We start from the raw sequence: 27,891 nt of genomic DNA on the forward strand, positions 1-27,891 counted from the left end.
TTTCTGGAAACTGAATATTACCTTATATCACACACAAACACACAAAAGCATTTTGGAAATGTGATTTAAGAATTTTGATGGGGGCTGGGGTTGTGGCTCAGCGGTAGAGCGCTTGCCTAGCACATGCGGGGGCCCTGGTTTGATCCTCAGCACCACATAAAAAAATTAATAAACAAAATAAAGGTATTTGTCCATCTACAACTAAAAAAAATTTTTTTTAAAAATTTTCGAGACTATTACAAAATATCTGGGATGGACTCTAAATGCCTCTACATGTATCCTAATGAGAGGGAAGCAGAAGATATGTTAGAAGGAAATGCACTGTGACCACAGAGGCAGGGTGATGTGGCCACAAGGCAAAGAGAATGCTTAGCCATTGGAAGCTGAAAGAAGTAAGGAGTGGATTGTCTTCTGGAGCCTTTGGAGGGAGTGCTACCTGTTGAAGGCTCAACTGATAATGATTTTAGACTTTTCCTTTATACATGGAGACAAATGTGGTTGTAAGCTACCAAGTTTGTGGTAATTTCTTGTAGCATTCACAGAAAACTATAGATTTTTATACCAGGAGGTGGGGTGCTGCTGTAACAAATAACTAAAAATGTAGAAGTAAATTTGGAAATGGGTAGAGGCTAGCCTAATATTGAGGTTCATGATGGAAAAACAATAAGGCTGAGCCACTAGCCTGTAGCTCAGTGGCAGAGCACTTACCCACCATGTGCAAGGCCCTGGAGTCAATCCCCAGCAAAACAGACACACACACACACACACACACACACACACACACACACACACACACATCAAAGGAAAAAAAAAAGAGGAAGGAAGGAAAAATATAGATTACCTTGAACAGACTGTTGGTAAAAATAGGGACATCAGAGGCACTGCTGGTTTGGAGTGTGAAAGACAGCCTACATCATTTTAGAGTAAACAACACCTAAACATAATCATGGTAGAAAGAAATATGAACTTTAAAGGTGAATCTGTGAAGGCTCAGAAAAAAAATGAGGAACCTGTGTTTGGAAATTGGAAGAAATCCTTGGGTCTTTATTTATTTTTTGGTTTGGTTTTATTGCAAAAGCATTGCCAAAGGTCACACACTATTAAATAACAAAGATCAGCAGGCATGGTGATGTATCCTTGTAATCTCAGTTACTTGGGAGACTGATGCAGGTGAATTGCAAATTGGAGGCCACTTAGTGAGGTCCTATCACAGGAAGGAGAAGGAAAAAAAGTCTGGGAATGTAGCTCAGTTGTAGAGTGCCCCTGGGTTTTTCAGTGGTACTAAGGGGAAAAAAAAAAATCAAGATCTTACTTTGAGATGATCACCTGGTAGTGTTATACACAATATGTAGTAACACTTTGATTAAAAGACGTTAGGACTGGGGCTGGAGACTATAGTTCAGTGGTAAACTGCATGCTTAACGCTGAAGTCTCTGGCTTCAATTCCCAGCACCAAAAGAAAAAATGTTAAGACTGTTTATGACCTGTTCTAGATGGGCCCATACTCTTGTGTTGATTAACTGATTTCTATAGTTTACATTGTGTGTGTATATTTTTGCCCCCTTTCCATGTGTTATACTATTTGCTCCCAATTTATTGCTGTCATTGGGGAGCTTCTCTCTAGCAAACAATCTATGGATTAAAAATAATATATTGGTAAGTTTTATGGAATCATGTGCAGCATGAATTGTGTGTACAGCATGAAAGAGGTCAACAATAATCTTTAAATTTTTTAAAAAAAAATTTTTTTGGAGGGTACTGAGGATTGAACTCAGAGGCGCTCTACCACTGAGCCATGTCCCCAGCCCTATTTTGTATTTTATTTAGAGGTAGGGGGCTGGGGATATAGCTCAGTTAGTAGAGTGCTTGCCTCACATGTATAAGGCCCTGGGTTCAATCCCCAGCACACACACCCACACACAAAAAAATAGAAAGATAGGGTCTCACTGACTTGAATAGTGCCTTGCCATTGCTGAGGCTGGCTTTGAACTCGCTATCCTCCTGCCTCAGCATTTCTGAGCTATTGGGATTACAGGTGTGTGCCACCATGCCTGGCTAAAATACTTTTAAATTTTTGACACATAATGTATATAAATGTGAGGCATAGTGTGATATTTCAATACCTGCATATACTAATAAGATTAGGGTAATTGTTAGATCTATCACTTCAAATATTTATCATGAAAGCGTCTCATATTCATTATTAAATGTGTTAGAAATATTTTGAGTACTATTTTTTTTTCTTTCACTTCTCAGACATGTTTGAAATTACTAAGCTTGCCAGATGAATATGTAACAACATTTGATGTTTATTTGGTAGTTTGTGTCCCTGGGAAATTAAAAAAAATTGCAGATAGAAAAGTGATTCTGAATAATACTGTAGTAGTTGTGGATGTAAAACATTTAGAAAGACTTAATCTTAGATAAACTAGCAGATTTAGTAAAATGGAGATTTTCCATAATCAAATCTTTGACTTCTAATTGTGACATTCTTGAAAATCAGTTTTTTTTTTTTCATTTAAAAGTACCGGGTAAGAATAGGGAATCAATCTCTTATAGTATTCAAATAAAGATTTATTATCTCCCCTTGTTGGAAAAGGAAAAAAATGAAGGCAGCATAGTGGATATTGGAGAAATGGGCTTGCCTCTTCTGTCTCATTTTGCAATAAGAGTGTTCATTCCACAGAGCCTTCTTTGTTTTTTGGGGTTTTTTTTTTTGTATTAGGAATTGAACCCAAGGGTGCTTAACCACTTAGCCAGCCTCAGCACTTTTTATTTTCTATTTTATTTTTGAGACAGGGTCTCCTAGGTTGCTGAGAGCCTTGCTAAGTTACTGAGGCTGTCTTTGGACTTGTGTTCCTCTTGCCTCAGCCTCCTGAGTTGCCGAGATTATAGGCATGTGCCACTATACCTAGCTGTTGCCTTTGTTCTTGATACCAGGGAAAAAGTAACAAATAAAACTAAGTAATTGCTCTCATGGAATTTATTTTCTAGCCAAGAGGAAACAACTAGTCAACAGTAAACAAACTAGTAAATAAACAAATTCAGAAGTGTTATGGAGAACTGGGATAGTTGAAGGGGTGGCAAAGCTAGATTGTGTTTGGTCTTCTTTTCAATAAGATGTTTGTAAAAGGTAAGAATAATTAGTAGCATTAAGAGATTTTAAGTACACAGTCATATAATTTACATTTTTAAGATGATTCTGACTTCTATGCTAAGAACACATAATAGGGGTTAAGAGTAAAAGAAGGAAGACCAAAACATTAGTCTCTAACATGCTCTAACAGTGTTAGAGGATATGCTGGATTTAGTTGTCAGATTGAGAATATTATTTAGATGTGGAACCAGTAACCAGTAAGCTTCGCTTTTGACTTAGATATGATAGATGAGAATCCCATTGAATACCATTGCATAAACGATAGTGGTCCTGATATGGGGAAGATTTAAATGGGAAAAAAATATCAAATTTGTTTTGTATATTTATGTTTGGGACTATTATCTGTCATATTTGAGTTTTTGTAGGTCATACTCTGTAGCATTGTTTTTATTTATTTTAAAATTTTATTTGAGATTGGCCCAGAGGCACCTTACCATTGAGCTACATTCCTCTTTTTTATTTTTTTATTTTGGGACAGGTCTTACTAAGTTGCTGAGGATGGCCTTGAACTTCCTCCTTCCTTAGCCTCCCTAGTCGCTGGGATTACAGGCATGCACCACCTGGTGTAACATTTTTATATGAAAAATAAACCCTTTTAGGGGGTCAGTAGCCGTAGAAAATGTGCTTAAAAGTTAATTTGCTTATTATAATTTTACTTATATTGCTCTTTCATCATCGATTCATTTTCTTTTCCAAATTGATTTTTCCAGTTTCACCAAAAATTCTTTAGTCATGATTAAGATTCCTGTAAAATCTCTTCAAAGGCAAAATAATTATTCTGAATCCTCAAATATAATAAACATGATTAATCAGACATTGATGATTTGTTTATCTTTGGTTGCTCCTAATCTTTGCTTTTATTAAATACCTCCTGCCTTCTCTTGGAGTAAATTTATCGTTTTTTAGTGAAGGGATATGTGACCAAGATTGTTCAGTCTTACTAATTACTAACATTTCTGAGAAAGATTTGGTAGAGAAACATGACATACATGGATAGGTTGTATTATCTATTAATTTAGTCATTTTATCCTTGTTTCCCACTTATTTGGGTTGAATTTGCAAGTAGATGAAAGAGGATTTTAAATTTTTTCTGGAGTTTTTAGTTTCTTTATGGGAAAATCCTATGTATTTATAAAATTTATCCTTGAGGAAAGGAAAAAAATAATTTTTGGCTGGGCACAGAGACACTTGCCTGTAATCCCAGTGGTTTGGGAGGTTGAGGCAGGAGGGGATCTCAAGTTCAAAGCCAGCCTCAGTAACTTAGTGAGACCCTTTCTCACTAAGAGTCTGGCAGTGTGGCTCAATAGTTAAATGCCCCTGGATTCAATCCCTGGTACCAAAATCATTATCATCATCATCATCATCTTTGGTATACTAGTAATGTTATGCTATAATCCCCCTACTCCCCCCCCCCCGCCCCACAGCAATTGTGACAGTATTCTTGATTGGTATACTTTTTAATGAAATATTAGAAAGCTTAAAATTATATATTGAAAATTTTATCTTGCTTAGTCGTGTTCCTGTGTCCCTGTCCCCTGCCCCGTACTGGGGATTGAACTCCTGGTCTCATGCATACAAGACAAACTCTCTACCACTGAACTACATACATCCCTACCCCTTTTGCTTGTTAGTTCAAGTAAGCAAAGCACTAATGCATTATAAACATCATACAACCTTTGTTTTTTCATAATATAACCTTCATTTAATAATACTCAGATTTGTACATTTGAAGTTTAAATGTTGTCAGAGAATATAAATTTAAGCAAATTAAATAGATGCAGAATTTCTTTTGCCTTCTTTTTGTGACGTATCTTGGGTATTCTTAGAATTATAATAATGTAACTGGAATAGTGGCCCATGTTTATACTCCCATCAATTCTAGAGGCTGAGGCAGGAGGATCACAAGTTTGAGGCCAGCTTCAGCAACTTAGTAAGACCCTGTCACAAAATAAAAAATAAAAAGGCCTGGGGATGTAGCTCAGCATCAATCCCCAGTAATGCAAAAAAAGAAAAAAAAAAAAAAAAAACCACCAATAATTATAGCAGTGTTAAATCTATGTGCTACTTTAGCAGGTAAAGAAGAGCATGTTTTACCTACTTAACATGCCTTGATTGTAACCTCTTACTCTAACCAGGCATGGTAGTGCACATCTGTAATCCCAGACACTTGGGAAATTGAGGCAGGAGGATTACAAGTTCAAGGCCAGCCTCAGCCATTTGGCGAGACCCTGTCTAAAAAGTGGGGGAGCAGGGCTGGTGATGTGGCTCAGTGGTGAAGCACCCCTGGGTTAAATCCCTGATACAGAAAAAGAAAAGAAACTTACTATACATAAATTTAGACAAATGATACTGCTTAAGACATGACACTAAAGAGGTTATTGGGTTTTAAGAATGAGTACAAAGTCCCCAGTGACTTATGCATGGTAGGCAAGCACTGTACCTCTGAGCCACAACTCTAGCCCAGGCACATTGTTTTATGCAGTGATAAGGAAAAGTTAAAATTCCTCAATTGGAACATTGATATGTGTTAACAAAGATAGAACACTGGAAATTGAAATGACCATCGTGAGAGATTACACAATCTAAAAACATTTCATGACCCACTTACTGTAAGACCTAACTAGAATAGTTACTTTTATGCTTTCCTTTCTTTAAAAAGAAATCACCAAATGTTAGGGGAACATTTGTAAGGAACAGCTTTATTAATTAAATAAATCAAGTCATTCTAGATTCTTGCTCTGTTCCATTTAATTTCTTACTCTTTCTATACTTGTATCTGATTTTAATTGACATTTAGGATAAAGTTCTTGAAGACAATTTTTCAGTGATCTTCAGAAGTAGAATCTATACTTTTAGTCACAAGCATTGGAACTGAAAGCTTTCATTACATTTTTAATTCTACATTCAATTAAAAATTATTTAATGGCTTTTTCTTACTGACGATTTATGATCAGACCAGTAATCCAATATGAAAAATTAATATTTTCAGTTTAACTGAATTAAAGTGTACATTTTAGAAGAATACAGATCTCTTAAGACATGATGGTTGTAGGATTTCTTTTTGTTAATGCAAAATCCATTTAACAAAAATGCAAACATTTTTTCTTGGAGCAAAAAAAGTGTTTGAGTTCTGAATACTAGGTTTAAAGAGCTATATTTATTTATTATTTGATTGATTGATTTTTTTATTTGATTTTATGTATTTTTATGTGGCATTGAGGATCAAACCTAGTGCCTCACACATGCTAGGCAGGCTCTCTACCACTGAGCTACAGCCCCAGCCTTTATTTGATTTTAATTTGTTTTATTTAAGTATATCAGACACAGATGTGCGCGCGCGCGCACACACACATGCACACACACACACATTTACATATATAAAGATTCCTTGTTTTTTTAAACTTAGCATTCCCCTTCATAAAAGTTCTTGAAGTAACACAGACTTGCACAGAGCAAAATATTTTATTTGAAAATCTTTATTATAATCAATAAGTATCCCTTAAAGGCTGAATGTTAAATATTAACTTTCCTTCAACCTTACTGAGCTCTAACTTTTGGTAGCTTTGTCTTTCACCAGAACTGCCACTTGAAACTTGTTTCTTAGACATCTTTGACGTAGATTTGGTTCATGATAGGCAAAGTGACTTGATCATTCTTTGCAATGCCTTTTTTAGAGGACAGGACATACAGAAGGTTATTAAGGGTTAAAATTATACCTACTAAATAAACCCCTTTTTTCTTAACATTTAAAAACTTGAACTACAGTTATACTATACAACTTTATCCATCACTACTTTGGATTTTAATTGCTATACAGCAAACTTATTGCAACTATCCTTCATTATAACAACTTCCTCATGTAGTTATTTTTTTTTTAAGATATTCTAACATTTTTTAATAGTTAACTTTATTTTTTTTAAAGAGAGAGAGAGATAATACTAATATTTATTTTTTAGTTTTCAGCAGACACAACATCTTTGTTGGTATGTGGTGCTGAGGATCGAACCTGGGATGCACGCATGCCAGGCGAGCGCGCTACCGCTTGAGCCACATCCCCAGCCCTCATGTAGTTATTGAGTATATGTTTAAGATGATATTTTCATGTTAGCAGTGTCAAGAAAAAATATCAAACAGTATGTACTTTGTAAATAAACAAAAGTAGTTCTATCAAGTGTAATTTATCTATCTTGAGGGTGAATAGATTACAAGGACTGATATACATATTAGAAATAAACTTGGGCATATAGTTGAAAAGAGATATTTTAAATAACTCCTATTTTTATAGCTACAAACAAATTATATATAAATGTTGGTGGTACCAGAGCATTGAAAATAAAACTTGTTTGTGATAAACTTTATCCTTGGTTCTCTTATCCTAAAATGTAACTGAATGATAATAAAGTGCTATTCATCTGCAGGTGCATTGCTTCTACTTAGTTAAAAAATGGTTGAAAGGACAGGAATTAGTAGCATGTTGTATTAGCCTTTTGTAGTGTATTTTGTCCTAAGCATCTTAATTTCCCTGTTTTGAATGCTAAGTAGCAAGGGTCTTGGTTTAGAACTAATACCCATCATGCATGTAAACGGTATGAAAGAGCTGCTTAGTAAGTTAACACAAAGTGTTCTTGTGTCAGTCCTTGTGGAAATAGATACAATACAAACATTACAGCTGAACTCACGGCAAACTCCATTAAGTAAAAACCTGGCCTCATTGTTCAGGAAAAAGTTTGAATAGAATGCAAGCTCATTTTGTTGAATGTAATGTCAGGCTTTTAGGGACTGTATTGAGGGATAAGGTTTTGTTAAGTTGAGACCAATTCATTAAGTTTTATTGCCTGGTGAGAAGCAGTAATACTTTATTGTAAGACTTCATCAAATATTCATGGTTAAAGAGAAGTAGTAAATGTATTCAATCAAGTGGTCTTTTGGGGTTTTGAAAAGGATTATGAAGTCTGCTCAGCTGATAGTTTTAACATTCATTGAGGTTGTTTAACAAGGGTAATTTTAATCTCCAAGTTTAATTTTGTTGTCCAGTCTTGTCTTTTTTGTACTATCACAAGTCCAGGTCTCTAAAAATTTTGTTACATTATAGGAACGAGTGGATAATATAGCCATTCATATAATTTCTATATTTCTTAAGTAGGAATATTTTTTAAGTTATCATTTTAGCTTGTTGGCATATGAGGGAGTTGTTACGTCTCTGCTTGTTTATTGTGAAGTTACTATTCATTTGGTTGGACTCTAGTGTTACTTAACTACTGCTGGTGATCTTTTCATGTCTTGAATAATATGGTCTCTTTGACACATATAAAATAATAAGCAGCCTTTTGTTTTGGCTAGTTTAGGTTGTCATAAAGGGAGGTTGTCAGCATTCAGCATTTTCTACATAATGTTAGAAATTTCGTAACATTGACATTATTATTACACTTGATATTAGGCTCCCTGCATTCTCTAATTTGTTTTTATGTTTTGCTCATCTCAAATTTGTGAGACAGTGGTTTGTGGACCTGAAATGTCCTTTCCCGTTTACTATAGTGTATTTATATCTTTAGTTTAATGGTGAATTGAAGTTTGTTGATTTTGTCCATTTTAGAGAAATTGAACATAATTCACCTGAAATTCAAATGTGTTATTAATTTATGTCTTTTATCCTACATTCTTTAGGCAGATGATGTTGAAGGCAAAATCAGACAAATCATTCCACCTGGATTTTGCACAAACACAAATGATTTTCTTTCTTTGCTGGAAAAGGAAGTTGATTTCAAGCCATTTGGGACCTTACTTCATACATACTCAGTTCTCAGTCCAACAGGAGGAGAAAACTTTACTTTTCAGATATACAAGGTAAAGATAAATCTATATATTTCTGGTTAAAATTACTCCATGTGCCTGAAGCCTACATGCAATTTTTATTTTATTCTTAGTAATTTATTCTAGCTTTAGGAAACAAGTTTTTGTGGGCATTAAAAATAGACCTGTTTTGTGTGTCTGTGTACACATTTAATCTGAGACTTCTAAACATTTTCCCACAGGATAGTTTTGTGTTCTGCAGACTTTGACTTACCTCTGTGATGAGTTTCACCTGACTTTTCCTGGCTTTTTCCCTAGGCTGACATGACATGTAGAGGCTTTCGAGAATATCATGAAAGGCTTCAGACCTTTTTGATGTGGTTTATTGAAACTGCTAGCTTTATTGACGTGGATGATGAAAGATGGCACTACTTTCTAGTGTAAGTACAATTCTAAAGCAACAGTAGACCTTATTACCTCCACAAAGCCAGCATTTTAATTGTGGCAGCCCAATTATTGGGACAGTATAATGATATTTTTCCCAGGAAAGAAAAACTATTGTTTATGAGGCTTGAGTTTTCCTTCATTATGCTTTGGGAGACCTTGAGAATAGAGCTGAATTAAATGCTGTTGTCTGTTAGGGCCCTGAATGTAGGCTTAAACAGTAAAATGAGCTTTGCCTGTGTTTTCTTTTACTTGCCACCTATTCATCTTTATAATAGGCAAGTGCACTGAAGTGATGTAAAGAGGTCTGATTTATCCAAGTTGCTGCACACCAATTAAGTGAATTGTACATTCAGAACATAGCAGGTGTACCCATTGGGCCCTCACAGAGTAGCTTGCTGACACTGAAAATTCAGTCAGAAAATGGAAAAGAAAATGGACACTGCATGGGAGCGCGACTGTAATTGACCTGCTTGGCTTTCTGTTTTATCTGCAGATTTGAGAAGTATAATAAGGATGGAGCTACACTCTTTGCGACCGTAGGCTACATGACAGTCTATAATTACTATGTGTACCCAGACAAAACCCGGCCACGTGTAAGGTAATTGGCAGTATAACACGTGCCTTGTCTTTTATTTCAGAAGAAGGAACTGCTGAAGTTTCCAATACTTGTTTTAATAGTGTTGATTTGTTTAAAAAAATCACCATTATTCACTGGCTATGTACTGATTTATTTCATTGTTCCTTTTGAAACAGTGTGGAAAAGTAAACCAATTTTGAGTATTTTGATAAGTTTTGGACTTCTTAAAGCTTAAAAAAATCACAGATTTAAAAATGTTCCTAATACTATAATGATTCTCAATTTTTTAACTGATGTGAAATTTTAATTTTAAAATCATTTCTTTAGTCAGATGCTGATATTGACTCCATTTCAAGGTCAAGGCCATGGTGCTCAACTTCTTGAAACAGTTCATAGATACTACATTGCATCTCCTACAGTTCTTGATATTACAGGTAAATAAAATTTGATGTTAAAGAGCCTTTCTAAAATGTCTTCTTTACTGATATTGATTGATTGATAGAAATAACTATTCTACATTAAATAGTAGCATTCTTGTGGGGCCTTTTTGGGACTATCTAAGATAGATCAAGGTTACATTTTAGATTTTATGTCTTTGTGGGAATTGGATTACATCCTGAACTGTGAAGTGCTTAGTTGAACAGATGGAAGATAGTGAACTGAATGTATATGGGGAAATCTCGATCAGGCATAATACATTGCAAGTATAGTATAATTTATTGCTTCTGTTTATTTGGCAAATGGTTGCATCATTTAAATGGTACCATGCATTAATTTCATGTAAGGAAACAGAGCTTTTTAATAAACCTTATTGAGAAAAAAAATTCAAGGCAAGTAGTTTCTGAATACAATATACATTTCCTGGGCAGGGTTGTTGCTCACTGGTATCAGTGATAAATTGCTTGCCTAGCATGTGTGAGGTACTGGGTTCAATTCTTAGCACTGCATATAAATAAGAAAGTAAATAAATAATAAAGGTCCATTGAAAATTTAAAAAATTTTTAAATATTAAAAAAAAAAATCAAGGGCTGGAGATGTGGCTCAAGTGGTAACATGCTCGCCTGGCATGCGCGGGGCGCTGGGTTCGATCCTCAGCACCACATAAAATAAAGATGTTGTGTCCACCGAAAACTGAAAAATAAATATTAAAAAATATTCTCTCTCACTCCCCCTCTCTCTCCTCTCTCTTAAAAAAAAATCAATATACATGTCCTAAAGTGTGTGATTTATATTCCTTAAATGTATGCCTTCACAAAAGTAGTAGATAAGGTGAAATGTAGGCCTATTTGTTTTGGAAACATCTTTCAATATGGATTAGCCATAGAAGTAGTTTTATGAAATTAATGCCTAGGAGAAGAAAAGATATCTAGTCTTTAAAAGAGAAGGCATCATTAGATGGGATTACAAATACAGTGTCTATGAACCATCAAAGAGCAAAAGCATCCAAGGAACATTTATGTTGTTATTTTCCCTCTCTTTAGTAACTTTTAAATTCGTTGCTCATAAGGTTGCTGATATAACTGAAAGTTACATTTTTTTTTTTTTAAGGAAAAGTACATGTTGAGTATCCCTAATCTGAAAATCTGGAATCCAAAATATTCTGGAATCCAAAATGTTTTTGAGTGTCAGTATGATACTCAAAAAATTTCAGATGTCTGGAGCATTTGGATTTTCAGATTAGGGATGCTCACCTGGTAATATTTCAAAATCTAGACCTCCCCCCACCAAAAAAAAAAAAAAAAATCTGAAATACTTCTGGGCCCAAGCATTGCAGATAAAGGTTGGGATAAGGTTGTAGCTCAGTGGTGGAGCATGTGGTTAGCATTCAAGAGGCCCTGAGTTTAATCCCTAGCACCAAGAGAGAAAAAATCCCTTAGATAAGGGTTATTCAATCTATACCAGATATTCACATCCAAATTAGGTATTAAAATTTGTTCTATAGGAGTTTGAATATATTTTTTGTTTTTTAAACTGTAATATTCAACCCATATTAAATGTTAACTTGTTAAAAATGCTATTTCAAGGTCTTATCAACTTGTTTAAAGATACCCTCCCCCAAAAGAAAATACTGAATGTGGGATTAACAAGCCTATAAAAAGGCTAGTAGGCAAATTATCAGTTTCTTTCTTTTTCATGATATAGTGGTTTTGCTTGTCCAAGGTAAATAAAGTTGCTCCAGGCCAGTGAATTGAATCCATAGATTAATAAGCTAGAGGGAAAGCATTTTTGTTTTTGTTGGCCATGATGACGGATAGAACCCAGGGCCTTGAGCACTCTAGGCAAGTGCTCTACCACTAAGCTGTGTCCTCAGACTAGCACCTTGTTCTTGAAAGGGAGTTACACATTTATGGAGTCAATTGTCTTGCTACTTTTAAATGGAATAGAAACTTGAAAGATGAAGTACTAAACTTAGTTCAAAGGTTTTTATTGTTTAAATGACTCCTTCACTAGTTTAGTGACTTGTAAAATTATAGATGCATAGTACAAACTATATCACTTCGTTTAGCTGAGCTGAAAGTTGTTTAGTTTCTGTTCAGTTACAGAGGTTGGATTTAGTGCTACACAGACATTTTTAGTGATTTTAATCTGGAGTTCACATAAGTAGTCTTTGTCTACTCTAGTGGGTAATGTGCCAGCAGGGGTTGTTTCTCTGAAGCCTCTTAACCACTTTCTTCTGTCTACGCCAGCCAGTTAAGTCCTTGATACTTAGCACCAATTAGCAGATAAAGAAATTTATTTCTTAAATCTCAGTGAAGAGTCATCAATAATGGAAGCCTTTATTCAATACTATTATTCATTAGAAACTGAAGTCTCTAAAGAGAAAAGCTAAACATACTACAGGACTTCTGAATTTGACAACTGAGTATTGGCCTTTATTTTCAGCTTTAACATTTCTTAGCATTATACAATAGTAAAAATGTCTTATTAGTTGTTCTCATTAAGATACTTCTCCTAGATTTCTATACCTAGTCTTTAAAAAGAAAAAAGTACAGAATTTCACTCTATTCATTTCAGTTGCATATTTTCTATTATCTTGTATATTTTTTAACTTTGTGGCTCTTCAGCAGGGTGACTCTGGATCTCCCTTTGCATTCCAGGCTGTTTTATTGAGATAACCTTTTGCTTATTTGACATAGGGGTAGATACAGTAATTATTAAGTTACCATTGGTGGCTTAGGTTCTATCTGAAACTTTCAATGGATGTGTGTTTATGACGTAATTGCCACCCCTTCTCTCTTTAAATTTTTTTTTGGGGGGGGGTACCTGGGATTGAACTCAGGGGCACTTGACCACTAAACCACATCCCCAGCCCTATTTTGTATTTTACTTAGAGACAGGGTCTCATTGAGTTGCTTAGCACCTCGCTGTTGCTGAGGCTGGCTTTGAACTCGGGTTCCTCCTGCCTCGGCCTCCTGAGCCGCTGGGATTACAGGTGTGTGCCACCACACATGACTCCATTCTCAATTTTAAGGTAAAATATTGAAAGACAGTTCTTTATAAAATTGTATTATCTTTCTTTTGATGATATTAGCCTCTTAAGATATATAGCATATATAGCATACGTCTCACTATACTACCTTATAGATAGAATCAACAATTTGTTTCCTCAAGAATCCTGAGGAGTTGCATTTGGTAATAAAAACTGATCCTGGGCTAGAATATACACTAGTATTATTAATTAATTTATCAGTAATATATTAAGAGCTAATTATATTTGTCACTTTAAGTGTTCTTTTTGTTCTAGATCCTATTGATTTTTAGAATATATGAATTTTTTATACTTAAGTGATTTGTACTCTCATCTCATTTTCCTTCTTTAGAGTGCGATTTTTTTCTCTTGATGTAACTTTTAAAAATGATAGAGCAGCAGTTATATTGTTAGAATGATATATTTAATTTGTAAAAAAAAATCAATTTTTGATCCCACAGGTAACTATAGATTTAAGCAAATTTCATCTTTAAATATACTGTTTATCTTTGTTGTATAGAAACGGAAATTGAAGGACATCACAAATTATCGGGTGTCATCATTTTAAGTTCATTTTTATGCTGACACTTTTAAAGAGCTTAAAAGTTGAATGATGACATGGCCCTTTATATCAAGCTGCAAGTAAAACATTATTAATCTATAATGCCTTATTTAAAAATGGAAATTTTTGGCATGATATTTTTATTTAGGTAAGAATGTGGCAAGGTTTTTAGGTTTTCTCAACTATAATTCATTTTGCTTTGATACATTTTCCCTAAACTTTTCTGAGGAATAAGTACTTACAATTTTACTCATATTGTTATTTTAATTGATATTGGCTGGGGGCTTGGGAAGTGGCTCAAGCGGTAGCATGCTTGCCTGGCATGCGTGCGGCCCAGGTTTGATCTTCAGCACCACATACAAAGATGTTGTGTCCGCCAAAAACTAAAAAATAAATATTAAAAAAAATTGATATTGGCAATGCAATTCTTTTTCTAAACCAAGCTTGTCCAATGTTGGTTTTCCCAAGTCACCTAGACTTGGAAAAACCAACATTGGACAAGCTTGTGCCTCATCTGTTAGTATAATTTTAAAAAATGTTAGTAGCTGTGCATGGTGTAATCTCAGCAGCTTCAGAGTCCATAGGAGAAGAATCACAAGTTCAAAGTCAGCCTTGGCAACTTAGCAAGATTCTCAAAAAAGGGGCTGGGCTGGGGATGTGGTATAGTGGTTGGGTGCCCGTGGATTTAAAAAAGAGAAATAGTGCGGGGGTTCTAGCTCAGTGGTAGAGTGCTTGCCTCACATGGGCAATGCCCTGGCTTTAACCCCCAGCACTACAAAAAAAAAAAATAAAATAAAGGAGAAGCTGATTATTTGTCACTTAGAAGAGTTGTTAATTAAAATTACTTTATTGAGGTACAATTTCCATACCATAACATTCACCTATTTAAAGTATACAACTTAAAATATAGATCTCAATGACTTTTTAATTGTAGTCCTGTTCTATAATATTTCCATCACTGTAAAGAGATCCTTCATGTCCACTTGCAGTCAGTCCCCATCCCCACACCCATTCTCTACTGATGTCTTTGACACATTTTGGCTTAATTATTAGGTATGGTATAAGTGTCTAAATTCATTTTCTTAAGTGAGGATATTCAGTTGTTCTGGCACCATTTATTGAAAGGAGTATCTTGCCCCATTGGTGCCTTTATTGAAAATCAGTTGACCATAAATATAAAGATTTATCTCTGGACTTGAATGATCTATATGTATGTCCTTATGGCAGTACCACACCAGCTTGGATTTTGTTATTTTAAAAATGATAATGTGAAATTTAATCTGCCAGACATACAAGTTGAATCTCCTGGGTGCTGCAGAGTAAATGGAAGTTTCTTGAAATGATTGACGAGTAGGGTTAAAAATGGGCACTTGGGCTCATTGGTAGAGGGCTTCATGCCTAGCATGCATGAAGCCCTGGGTTTGATCCCCAGCAACACAACAACACACATACACCCCCCACACACACACACACACACATACACACACACAATGCTGGCCCTAGCAAGGAAATGAGACAGGAAAGGGTAGAGAGATGGGGGCACTCAGTCAGAGTGCCCCCAGAGTGTCTGGGGATGAGCCATGACCAGCAGGGATAGAGGTATAGGTTCCTAAAGTACATCCCCTCTCTGAGTGAGCACTCAGGCAATAGCCTGGGGCTGATACTTGCAAACTTCTCAGCAGCTGTTCCCTGGTACAATCACCTCCTGTTGAATAATGTATCTAAGTGGTGCATGTTGTAATCCCAGCTCTTAGGAGGCTGAGGTAGGAGGATCACAAGTTCAACGCCAGCTGGGACAACTTAGCAAGACCTCTCTTAAAATAAAAATGGTTGGGGATGTAGTTAATGATAGAATGCACGGGTTCAATTCCCAATACCATAAACACACACACAGTAGTCTTTATCCTACTTCCTAGGCACTGCCCCTACCACATACACATAAGGGTTCTAAAATTCTAAAAATAGCAAAAAACATTCAAATGGTTATGTATGAAATGCTATCTGCATCCGTCTCTGTTTCATCCCACCTTCCCCAAATGATATCTCTTGCCAAGCTGAACAGAAGGCCCTAGGTGGCCTCCCAGCTGCAATGAGCTACTGCATTGGTACGAGAGCACACGGTGGTAAGCAAGACATAGCGGAGGTCTGGGCAGGTCAGCTTGTTCCCTCTTATTTGGAGGTGAGAGAGGGACTGCATTCACTTTCTGCACAAAGTTGCATCATATTTTGCTTTCCTGGTTTTCTTCCTGGTGGCTTGCTCCAGCTGTTCCCAGATAATAACCAGTCCAGCAAATTGGCCTTGGCCTGCTCTGTCTTCATAGCTGAATGCAATTTTGTGTAATGTTCTTTTATTTTCTCTTCTTGATGTATGTTCATTCTCAAAGTTCCTTTCACCTGTTTAGATCCAGTGTGTGATCTTTCTGGTTGTCTGTACCACCTAGTTGGGGTTCTCAGTGTTGTTAAGCCCTCTACACCTTTATACTTCTGGTGGCGGTCATCTCCATTCTTACTCTTGTCTGAGGCTAGAGATTTCTTTTTGGAGTCACCTGCAGCCCCATCTCCACTCTCTTCTTATTCCTCTTCTTCCTGGCCTTCTGCTTTTCAGCCTGGAGCTATACATTTGTCTTCTTGGGGCTCATATATTGCCCAGTCTTTGTGACGTCCCTTTTTCCTTCCTTCAGGTATAGAGACTCTGGGGGAACAGCAGCATCTTGATTGCTATATTGAGTTGTGAAATAGGAGGTGAAAATACTCCAATTTCGTTCTTTTTCAAAATTGTTTTGGTTATATAAGGTCCTTTATATTTCCATAAAAATCTTAGGATCAGCTCATCAATTTCTGCAAAACAAAATAAAGCCTCTTGAGTTTTGATAAGCATTGCATTGAATCTATAGTCAATTTGAAGAGAATTGCCATCTTAACAATATTGAATCTTCCAGTCCATTAATATAAAGTATCTCCATTTATTTAGAACTTTTAAAATTTCTTTCTCTCAGAGGGAATAAAGGGTTATGGCATAATGGTAGAGCATGTGCTTAGCATGTACAAGACCCCTTGGTTCAATCCATGGCACACAATTTTTTTTTTTAAATTTCCCTCTGTAGTGTTGCAGCTTTATATATATATATATAAATTATTTTTTATCTTCTTTTTTGGTACTGGAGATTGAATCTAGGGGCCCTAAAAGCTACATCCCCAGTCCTTCCCCCCCCCCCAAGACAGGGTCTCGCAAGTTGCTAAGGCTGGCCTTGAACTTGCGATCCTCCTGTTTCAGCCTCTTGAGTCACTGAAATTCTAGGTGTGTACCACCATGCCGAGCTTTGGTGTACAATTCTTGTACTGCTTTTGTTAGATTTATTTGTTGCCTTTATTCTTTTTGATGATGCTATAAATAAGATTGTTTTCTGTTTTTGTTATTGTGTGTATATATATATATGTGTGTGTGTGTTGTGTGTGTGTGTGTGTACACACACACACACACATACACACACACCTGGAGATTGAACCCAGAGGTGCTTTACCACTGAACTTTACATCCCCAGCTCTTTTTTGTTTGTTTTGAGAAAGGGTCTTGCTGAGTTGCTATGGCCTCACTAAGTTGCGGAGGCTGGCCCCAAACAAGCCTCCCAATTCGTTGGAATTACAGACATGTCCCATTACACTTAACAAGATTTTTTTTTATATTTATTTTTTAGTTGTAGTTGGACACAATATCTCTATTTTATTTTTATGTGGTGCTGAGGATCGAACCCAGGGTCTCGCACGTGCTAGGCGAGCACTCTACTGCTGAGCCACAATCCCAGCCCAGATTTTTTTCTGAGTTGTTGATTTTTTTTGTAGTATATAGAAATGCATTTGGTTTTTACATATTGATCTTCTATCCTGCATCTTTGTTGCACTTATTCATTAATCATAGCAGTTTTTTGGTTAGGATTTTCTACATACAGGATAACATTATCAAAAGTAAAAATACTTCTTTGCAATCAGATGCATTTTATTTAATTTTGCCTGATTGCACACTGAGAACCCTCCAATACAATTCTGATTAGAAAAAAACACACGTATGTGCCTTGCTTTGTCTTAGAAGGAAAGCATTCGGTCTTTTACCGTTATGGGTCATGTTAGCTATAAAGTTTTTGTGGATGCCCATTATCAAATCGAGGTTTTTTTTAATTTTAATTTTAATGAATCTTTTACTATCAATAAGTAATACTAATAACCATGACATAAATTGGTAGGTTTTTCTTTTTTACCCCCTCTTTTCAGTTCTTTGAATATGTCATCCTACTAACGTTTGGCTTTCTTGGTTTCTGATGTGTCATTTTTTTCTTGCTGCTTTAAAGATTTTCTGTTTGTCTCTGGCTTTTTCGAGTTTGATTATGACAGATTTAGGTGTAGACCTTCTTGTTTTTCCAAAATAAAATTTGTTGAGGTTTCTGGATGTGTAATTTTTTTTTCCATCAAATTCGCTAAGTTTTTGACCACTGTTTTCTTCAAATATTCTTTCTGTCCCTTTCTTCTCTTTCCAGGTCTCCCATTATGGTTAGGTTGATATGCTTGAACAGTTTTAATTTGGGGGAGAACTATAGTCTAGTTTATATTTTATAAGGCAGGGGAGTACAAGTAAGGAAAAAAACAGTAAGGGAGGTTATTGTAGTAGTTGGGAAAAAAAACTGATGGAAGGAATCAGAATGTCTTTCAGATTTCTAGGTAGCTTCTATACAGATTGGTAAAGCTAAATTAAAATGGAAAATACAGAAGAATGGGATATGATGACAAATTATATTATAATCTTAACAATTAAATGATGATTTTGTTTAGGTCCCTATTTCAATTATTTTGTTTTATGTTGATTTCATAATTCTTAATAGATATTAATTTTGTACCAAACTGATGGTGATGGAATTTCAATTCTTACTACTTTAAAACCACAGTCAAATACTATTTACCTAATAACTACATGCATGTGATGTTACTAACTATATGATGCTTAGAGTTTTTTTTTTAAACATTTATTTTTTAGTTGTAGGTGGACACAATAGTTTTATTTTATTTTTATGTGGTGCTGAGGATTGAACCCAATGCCTCATGCATACTAGGCGAGCGCTCTACCCCTGAGCCACAACCCCAGCCCCATGATGCTTAGAGTTTTAAAGAAGTTATTCTGACGAGGCATGGTGGTGGATACCTCTAATCCCAGTAACTTAGTAAGGCCCTATCTCAAAATAAAGAGGGCTAGGGATATAGCTCAGTGGCAGAACACCCCTACGTTCAATAGTATGTTTAAGCCTATCAAAAAAAAAGTTATTCTGTATACGTGGGCTGAATGAATAACTATCTTATTATTTCTATCTTAGGCTTTTTTTCCTCTCTGTTTTTTTTGGGGGGGTAGTGGGGGAGGTATCAGGGATTGAACCCAGTGATACTTAACCACTGAGCTACATCCCCCGGCCTTTTCATTCTTTATTTTTTTGAGACAGATTCTCAAGAAGTTGCTTAGGGTCTTGCTAAATTGCTGAGGCTGGCTTGAGCTTGTGATCCTCCTGCCTCCGTCTCCATAGCCTCTGGGATTACAGGTATATACCACTGTGCCCAGCAGGCTTTTTTTTTTTTTTTAAAAAAACAGCTTTATTGATATGTAATTAACCTATCATACAATTCACCCGTTTATTTTAAAAAAGTACAATTTTAAAATGATATTTATAGTGCAATGATCATCATCATCTAATTTGGGAATATTCTTTACCCCCATTCCCAGCCCTAGGACACTATTGGTCTACTTGTCTCTTTGAACATTGGAATCTCTATATATGACTGGTTTATTTCACCTAGCACAGTGTTCTCAAAGTTCACCCCTTGTTGCAGTACTTCTTTTATTACCAAATAACATTCCATTGTATGGAAACATCACATTTTATTTATTCATTCATCAGTTGCTAGACAGTGAGTTGTTTCTATTTTTTGGCTCTTATGAATAATACTATTATGAACATTTGTGTACTAGGGTTTGTTTTGGTTTTGGTAGTACTAGAAATTGAACCCAAGGTTCTGCATGTTAGGTAAGTGCTCTCCCACTGAGTTACACCCTCAACCCTTTACATTTTTGAGACAGAGTCTTACTAAGTTGCTTAGGATCTGGCTAAGTGGCTAAGACTGGCTTTTAACATGAGATCCTCCGGTCTCAGCCTCCAAAGTTGCTGGGATTACAGGCCTGCACCACTGCACCTGGCTGAGTGTTTTAAATTTTGATAGGGCCCAGCTTATCTGTTTTTCCTTTTGTTACTTGTACTTTTGTTCTCCTTACCTAAGAAATCATAACCACAGATAAACCAGCGGTTTACTCCAGTGTTTCTTTTAAGAGTTTTATAGTTTTGCCTGTTATATTTAGGTATCTGTTTGTTGTAAGGAAAGGAGGCTCTGGCTTGTGGTAATCAGTTTTCCAGCCCCATCTGTTGAAAATGATTCTATTTGGCATTGAATTGTTTTGCTGTCCCTCTCAACAGTTGACCATAAATGTATAGGCTTATTTCTGGATTCTCAATTCAGTTCCATTCAGCTATATATCTGGCCTTATGTCAAGGCCCTACTGTCTAGATTACTGTAGTTCTGAAGTAAATGCTGAAATCAGGAAATATTAGGATCTGTGAACTAGGTTAGACTGTAACATCTTTTAAAAAATATTTGTTTTACTTGTAAATGGACACACTGTCCTTCCTTCCTTCCTTCCTTCCTTCCTTCCTTCCTTCCTTCCTTCCTTCCTTCCTTCCTTCCTTCCTTCCTTCCTCCCTCCCTCCCTCCCTCCCTCACACAGGCAAGGCAGGTGCTCTACCACTGAGCCCCAGCCCCTGTAACATTTTTAAAAATTTTAACTCTTCTACTGGTCATAGAATGAAGATAAAGAGAAGTGAGGTCATCTTCCCAAAGTACTGCATGTATGAATGATGGAACTGGGATTCACCCTTATATTTTCTGTGTAGTATTCTTTCTACCCATCATGCTCCATTAGTGTCCACTACTTAATCTAATGTAAATATAACATAGATGAACATAAAAGAAGATATGCAGAAGCAGTGAAGACAGGATCAGTAGGATGTCCTCATATCCTCATTGTATGCTTTAAATCAAAAAGCATTGCTTTTGTAAAGGGAAGTTGTTTTTTTTTTTAATTAGGTAAAAGAAATGTAGCAGTCTCCAAAGGTTATTGGATTAAAGTAAGGAAGTTAACATTAAGTTTAGAACCATTACCTATTAAAAAAAAATTGCTTGTATTTTATAGTTGCTCATCCAAACTTGAATCTCTCATTTATACAGATGTATTAATTGGAGTTAAAACTACCAATAAAATACCAGTCAAAAAGATGGTATTTGAAATGAGTAGTTCTCATTTCACAAATAATATAAATGTCTTTGCAAAGGAGCATACCTATAATTTTATTTGGCAAAGACAACAATTCTGTTGTTTTGAGTTATAAGAAACCATTCACATTGTAACTTTTGCGTATGTAATTTTCTTTTAAGTATATTTGCTTTTCTAGCTTAGTTTGGGTATTGAGATTTTAAATGATAAGGAATCATGTTGGGTAAGGAAATGTTATTCTACTTTATTTCTTTAGCGGAAGATCCATCCAAAAGCTATGTGAAATTAAGAGACTTTGTGCTTGTGAAGCTTTGTCAAGATTTGCCTTGTTTTTCCCGGGAAAAATTAATGCAAGGATTCAATGAAGAGATGGCAATGGAAGCACAACAGAAGTTCAAAATCAATAAGGTATTTTTATTGTGTAGGAGGAAAACATTTAAAATTTGAAGTTTTTTAAGTACATCATTTAAGCAAAATGTTATAAGGATATTAAGAATGCGTGTGTGGGAAGTAGCAATGAGAGTAAAAGCACTGAAGCTAACCTGGATTCAAACCTAGATTTACCACTAATTCTATGACTTTGGACAATTGAGTTTACTACCTTTTGCCTCAATTTCCTTATTAATAGAATAGGAAGATAATAAATTTTATGGCTATCCTAAGTATAATAAGAACAAAAATGGATAGTAGCATCTTATTTTTGCTCTTTAAAAACATGTTTGTAAACTGTAAAGTAATTATACGCCTGAAGACAGTATTGGTGGGAAGAGGGGGTGGGTAAAACATATAACTTTTCTTTATATACTTCTACATTATTTGTTTAAATTTTAAAGTATTAAATATCTTAAGGTAGGTATAGAAAAAATAAGGTAGTTAAGAGAATGCAGTTTATTACATTTATTTAAACAAAGGAATCAGGGTGTTTCATGGGAAGGATGACATTCAATCTAAACCCCTTGAGAGTGGGTAGAATCTGAATCCAAGTTAAAAGGATGTGGGATGGAGAGTATTCCAATAATAAAGACTAATAGTTAATGTTTATTATTAATAACTAATTATCAATAATTTATTAATTGTTATAATTAATTATTTATTATAATTAAGCCAATTAAAAGTATGTGGGATGGAGAGTATTCCAATAATAAAGACTAATCATTTGATACTGAGGACCACCCCTTCTATGGCTTCTGAAGCTCTATAGTTCCTGGCTTTCCACTTACTGTTCTCATCGTCTTTCTTGGAATACTTTGACTGGCTTCCACTCTTTTGTATGATCTTTAATGTAGTTCTTCCTCAGAACTTTTTATCCTTATTTCTTCTCTTCTTCTTAAAATTCTACCCGAGCAATTTCACCTAATAAATAACAAGTCAAGATTTTCCTTCAAAACTGTATAACCAAGAGGTTGCTGGGTCACCGTCAACACCTTGATTTGAACTGAAACTTTCCATCTTTTGCATTAAAACACTTTAATGGTTTCCTGGCTTTAAGGTAAAGGACACATATTAGGAAGTAATTCATGTCTCAGACCACATTAAACTTGTATTAATGAGAATTTGATAGCTCATATGAATACATTTTTTAAAAACTGTGCTTTAAAACAATGGAGTGCTGGGCACAATGTCATAGCCTATAATCCCAGTAGCTCGGGAGGCTGAGGCAGGAGCATCACAAGTTCTAAGCCAGCCACAGCAAAAGTGAGGCGCTAAGCAACTCAGTGAGACCCTAAATAAAATACAAAGTGACTCTCTAAATAAAATACACAATAGATCTGGGGAAGTGGCTCAGGGGTTGAGTGCCCCTGAGTTCAATCCACAGTATCCTGCTCCCAAAATGGAATTCAGACTTCAGAGTAGGGCACACAGAGCCCATCATCATCTGAACCCTGCCTACCTTGATAGCTTCAGCTTCATACCACTTTCCCACATGCTCTGGCTTTATTGAACCTCTTGCCATTTCCCATTTATGCCACATCTTTCTTTTTTCTGAATCTCTTTACATAAGCTGTTCCTTTTATCAGTAATACCCTCTTTCTCCATTTGCTCAGCCAGATAGTGGTCATTTTTTTCAGATTCAACTTATGTGCCATTTCTAAAAAGTTCAAACATCATCTTTCCAAACTACCATAGCCTACCTCCCCACCAAAATTAATGCATGAATGAAAAAACAGAAAAATGATGCTAATTCTTTGGCTTTACTGGTATCATAACTTCCTTATTTCTCCTGATATTTCTTTGGTCACTTTTCTCTATCTTCTCTGTGTCTCCTCTTAACACTCTGAATGCTTACCTCAGGTGATCTTAACCAACCTTATGGTTTTAACTCTTACCTATGTACTGATACTGCTTAAATCCTCAGCTTTAGACCAGAATTTATGTTTGCTACCTCCCAAATCTCCTTTGGGCTGTGAAAAATTTTCACTTCACCCTCCTACCATTTATTCCTCATATATATCTAGAGTCCTGTCCCCTTAGTATGTGTACTTCTGCTGTCCTAGTTCATGCCCTCATCAATTTTTTTTTGCCTGACTTAATAGCTTTGTAAATTGGTCTCTGTGCTCTTATTTTTACTATCATTTCTGTGCAGCTGAATGATTTGCTTAAAACTCAAATTTGTGAATATCATTTATGTTCCCATTTTAAATCTAGAATATTACAGTCCAACTCTTTCTATATGTCTCCATCCTCACTATATCCCTACTCCTTGCTTCAGTGTCAAGCTGCTCTGTTTTATGTGCACATACACACATACACACAGCACCCTCCCTATTCTAGAATGATATTCTCCTCCCTTTAAGATTTAGTTCAGGACTAGGGGTGTTGCTTAGTGTGGTAGAGCACTTGTCTAGCATGTCCAAGGCCCTGGGTTCCATCCTTAGCACTATCCAAAAATAAAAAGATACAGCTCAGGTTTTATTTTTTACTCATTCAGGAATTCTCTTCTAACATTTGTTACCATAATACACTATGCATATTTCTGTCATTAAATTAACCCAAACCTTAATCATTTGTGTTACCTAGTAGACTTCAGTCTCTTCAAGGACATTGCTTTTCCTCTGGTGTCTAGCACTTTCTTGCCATGTCAATTATAAAATATATCCTGTGTTCTTTTGAGAAAGTGTCACTGATTTAATTTGAAAATTCACATTTTTCTTGTTTCATTTTTAGCAACACACTAGACGGGTTTATGAGATTCTTCGATTGCTGGTAACTGACATGAGTGATGCTGAACAATACAGAAGCTATAGGCTGGATATTAAAAGAAGACTAATTAGCCCATATAAGGTAGGACTTCAGATCTTAGACATTATACTCTTATCACTATTTAAAACAGAAGAAAAGCTAGCAAGTGCCAGTATTTGGGAGAGCCCAAATCACTTTGCTAAATTAACTTTTACAAAAGTGAAAAATATCATTCTCATTTTAGAAAAATCTCACTCATCTTAAGGATAATCTAACATGGTTAGTTTTTTTTTTCCTTTCATTTGTATGTATCTTTTAAAAATCTGCATGCCCTTATTCTTTTCTAATAATTTATCTTGTTTTTTCCAATTTTCTTGTTTCATTTGTCATATGTATGTTCTTTTTCGGTTTTATTTTTTAACATTCTTCTTAGCTTTTTTTTCCCAACTACCTTTTCTCTGTCCATATTTTTCTTCATAATGCAAAAGTTTTCCTAAGTCAGGGTTGGGCCTTATCATTTGGCCATTTTTAGGAATGGATGAAGCTAAATGTTTTTATATAAATAAGTTTATATTAATGGTATTAATATAAATAAGTGGTATTATATAACTAATGTAATGGTAATATAATTAAAGATTGTATTAACATAAATTTATATTCAACTGCCCTCATCTATGTAAGAATTAAGTTTTTGTTTTGGGGGAAGAGAATTAAATTTAAACCCAGATCAACATTTTTTTGGTAGTGTCAGAAAACTTACAAAAAAAGGCCTATCTCCAGTACTTTCTTGTACATTGTGTTAGAAATGTTTGTGTGATTATAAATTTAGCTTAAAGTGACAAACATGACACATTTGCCTAGTATTCCAAGGTTATTAGGGTCCTCTTTAAGAGACATTATTATTATTTTTTAAATATTTTGTTTTAGTTGTAGTTGGACATAATACCTTTTATTTTTATGTGGTGCTGAGAGTCGAACCTAGTGCCCCACACATGCTAGGGGAGCTCTCTACTGCTGAGCCACAACTCCAGCCCCATATTTATAAATTTTTAAGAAGAAAGGGTTTATGGCATTGTTTTTTGGGATTTTTGTTTGTTTTTATTGTCTTTGGGATGGGGCAGTACTGGGGGTAGAACCCAGGAGCATTCTACCACCAAGCTACACCTCCACCCCTTTTTACTTTTTTTAAAAAAATATTTATTTATTTATGTATCTTTAATTTTAGGTGGAAACATTAGTTTGTTTTTATGTGGTGCTGAGGTACGAACCCAGTGTCTCGCGCATGCTGGGCGTGCTCTCTACCACTGAGTCACCACTCCAGCTCCCACCCTTTTTACTTTTTGAGACAGGTTCTCACTAAATTGCCAAGGCTCACCTCAAACTTGGGCTCCTCCTGCCTCCCCCTCCCAAGTTGCTGGGGTATTATAGGCCTATGCCCAGCTTATTGTCTTTTGAAAGACAGTAAGTCTTTTGAAAGACAAATGGACTGTTAGGGTTTGAATCTGCCTTCTGAGTTCACTGGCTGTATGAGCTTAGGCAAATTATTTAACTCCTCTTGCCCTTTTTTTTCCACCACATATCTAGTTCATAGAGTTTGTGAGTCAATATATGTGGATTCCCATCTCTAATATCAACTCTTTATTATATGCTCTAATAAAAGTGAATTGACATGATAATTAGAACAGTTTATCAAAACATGAAGTTTTGTATATTGCAGTATTGCCACTTAACTATGAATCTTGGATTTATTCTTCATTTCCCCAAATATCCAGTGCTTTCTCCTCTGCATTCACCCTGTCCTCTCCATCTCCACTGCTGCTGACTTGATTTAAGCTTTCATCACCTCTGGCCTGAATTACTGCAGGAGATGCTTAGTCTTTTAGTCCCATTCCATCTATCCTAAATGTCACTGGCAGTATTAATCTGACACAGTGTCCTGCATAAAATTGTTAACCAGCTTCCTACTGCAAACTCCTCAGTATAGTGACATCCTTAATAAAATGGAGAGAAAATTTACCTTTCTGAACCTTTTTCAACAGTATCTTAAAATTAGTATGTCCATAAATACATTGCTGTGTAAGGGAACCTAGGAATAGGAATAGTGGCAGGAAAATGCCAGATTGTTATTTTAAGTCAATGTTGTTAATGATTATATAGTGAAATAAAGAATTATTGCACTTAATATCAGTTGCTTCTTCAAAAATGTACTTTATTAAAAGACTGTTTTATTGGCCAGAGGTTTTGTTATGCTTTGTTGGTGCTGGGGATAGAATCCATAACCTGATGCTAGGCAAGTGTTCAACCACTGAGTTACACCCCCAGCCTTGACCAGAGTTGTTTATCATGTTTTCGAGGAGGCTACTAGTCATATGTTTATATTTACTATTATCTAACACAAATACCAGGTTTTCCTAAGTCTTTTTTAAAGAGTTTGCAATTCCTGCTTAATTTTATGTTTAAGTAAGCTCCATTAAGAAGAAAATTATGGGGCAAGTTTGGACATTATCTCCTTACTACTCCTATTTTTAACATCTTTGAAGATTTAGTATTGTATAAAGAAATATATCTACTTTCTAATTCTAACAAGTAATTGTGTTTGTTGCTTAGAAAAAACAAAGAGATCTTGCTAAAATGAAAAAATGTCTCAGACCAGAAGAACTGACAAACCAGATGAACCAAATAGAAATAAGCATGCAACATGAACAGCTGGAAGAAAGCTTTCAGGAACTAGTGGAAGATTACCGACGTGTTATTGAACGACTTGCTCAAGAGTAAAGATTATACTACTCTGTACAGGAAGCCTGCAAATTTCTGTACATTGTGCTGTGGAAAACCTGGTGGTTAATTTTCAAATATTGTAACATTTTACTTACATTAAAAGTTATGTATGTTATCTTTAGTTGAATATTTTCTTCTGGAGAGATTGTATATTTTAAAATACTGTCTAGAGTTTATGAGCATATATTGCATTAAAAAAAGATATAGCTTCTGAAATACTATGGTTGCTTTCTTCTTAACCAGTATAATAAATGCTTAGTTGTGATATATTAATGTGTGATGACTTTTAAATACTTAAGAATAACTTTTTTAATCTTGTTTAAAACCTTAGCTTTTAAGCTTTTTTGTTATCATTATTCCCACACTTTCCTTCAAAGATTTTAACATCTGACATCTTTAAAACACATTTCCTGCCTGGCACAGTGGTGCATGTCTATAATCCCAGCAGCCTGGGAGGCTGAGGCAGGAGGATCTCCAGTTCAAAGCCAGCCTCAGCAATTTAGCAAGGGCCTAAGCAACTTGGCAAGACCCTATCTCAAAATAAATAAAATAAAAAGAGCTGGAGATGTGGCTC

General features: G+C 35.4%; 1 protein-coding gene across 1 annotated transcript in view; it reads left to right on the forward strand.

Annotated features, from left to right (window-relative positions):
• Hat1 (histone acetyltransferase 1) overlaps positions 1–27,561 on the forward strand; it is a 46,859-nt gene extending 19,298 nt beyond the window's left edge. Inside the window, exons 5-11 of the mRNA XM_026389552.2 lie at positions 8,822–9,001; positions 9,266–9,387; positions 9,888–9,992; positions 10,299–10,405; positions 21,616–21,767; positions 24,525–24,641; positions 27,147–27,561. Coding sequence (XP_026245337.1) covers positions 8,822–9,001; positions 9,266–9,387; positions 9,888–9,992; positions 10,299–10,405; positions 21,616–21,767; positions 24,525–24,641; positions 27,147–27,314 — 951 coding nt within the window. The 3' untranslated portion in view covers positions 27,315–27,561. The remainder of the gene's footprint in view (positions 1–8,821; positions 9,002–9,265; positions 9,388–9,887; positions 9,993–10,298; positions 10,406–21,615; positions 21,768–24,524; positions 24,642–27,146) is intronic.
• Positions 27,562–27,891: the final 330 nt, after the last annotated feature.

The sequence above is a fragment of the Urocitellus parryii genome, chromosome 1, assembly GCF_045843805.1.
Source record: "Urocitellus parryii isolate mUroPar1 chromosome 1, mUroPar1.hap1, whole genome shotgun sequence".
Classification (NCBI taxonomy): domain Eukaryota; kingdom Metazoa; phylum Chordata; class Mammalia; order Rodentia; family Sciuridae; genus Urocitellus; species Urocitellus parryii.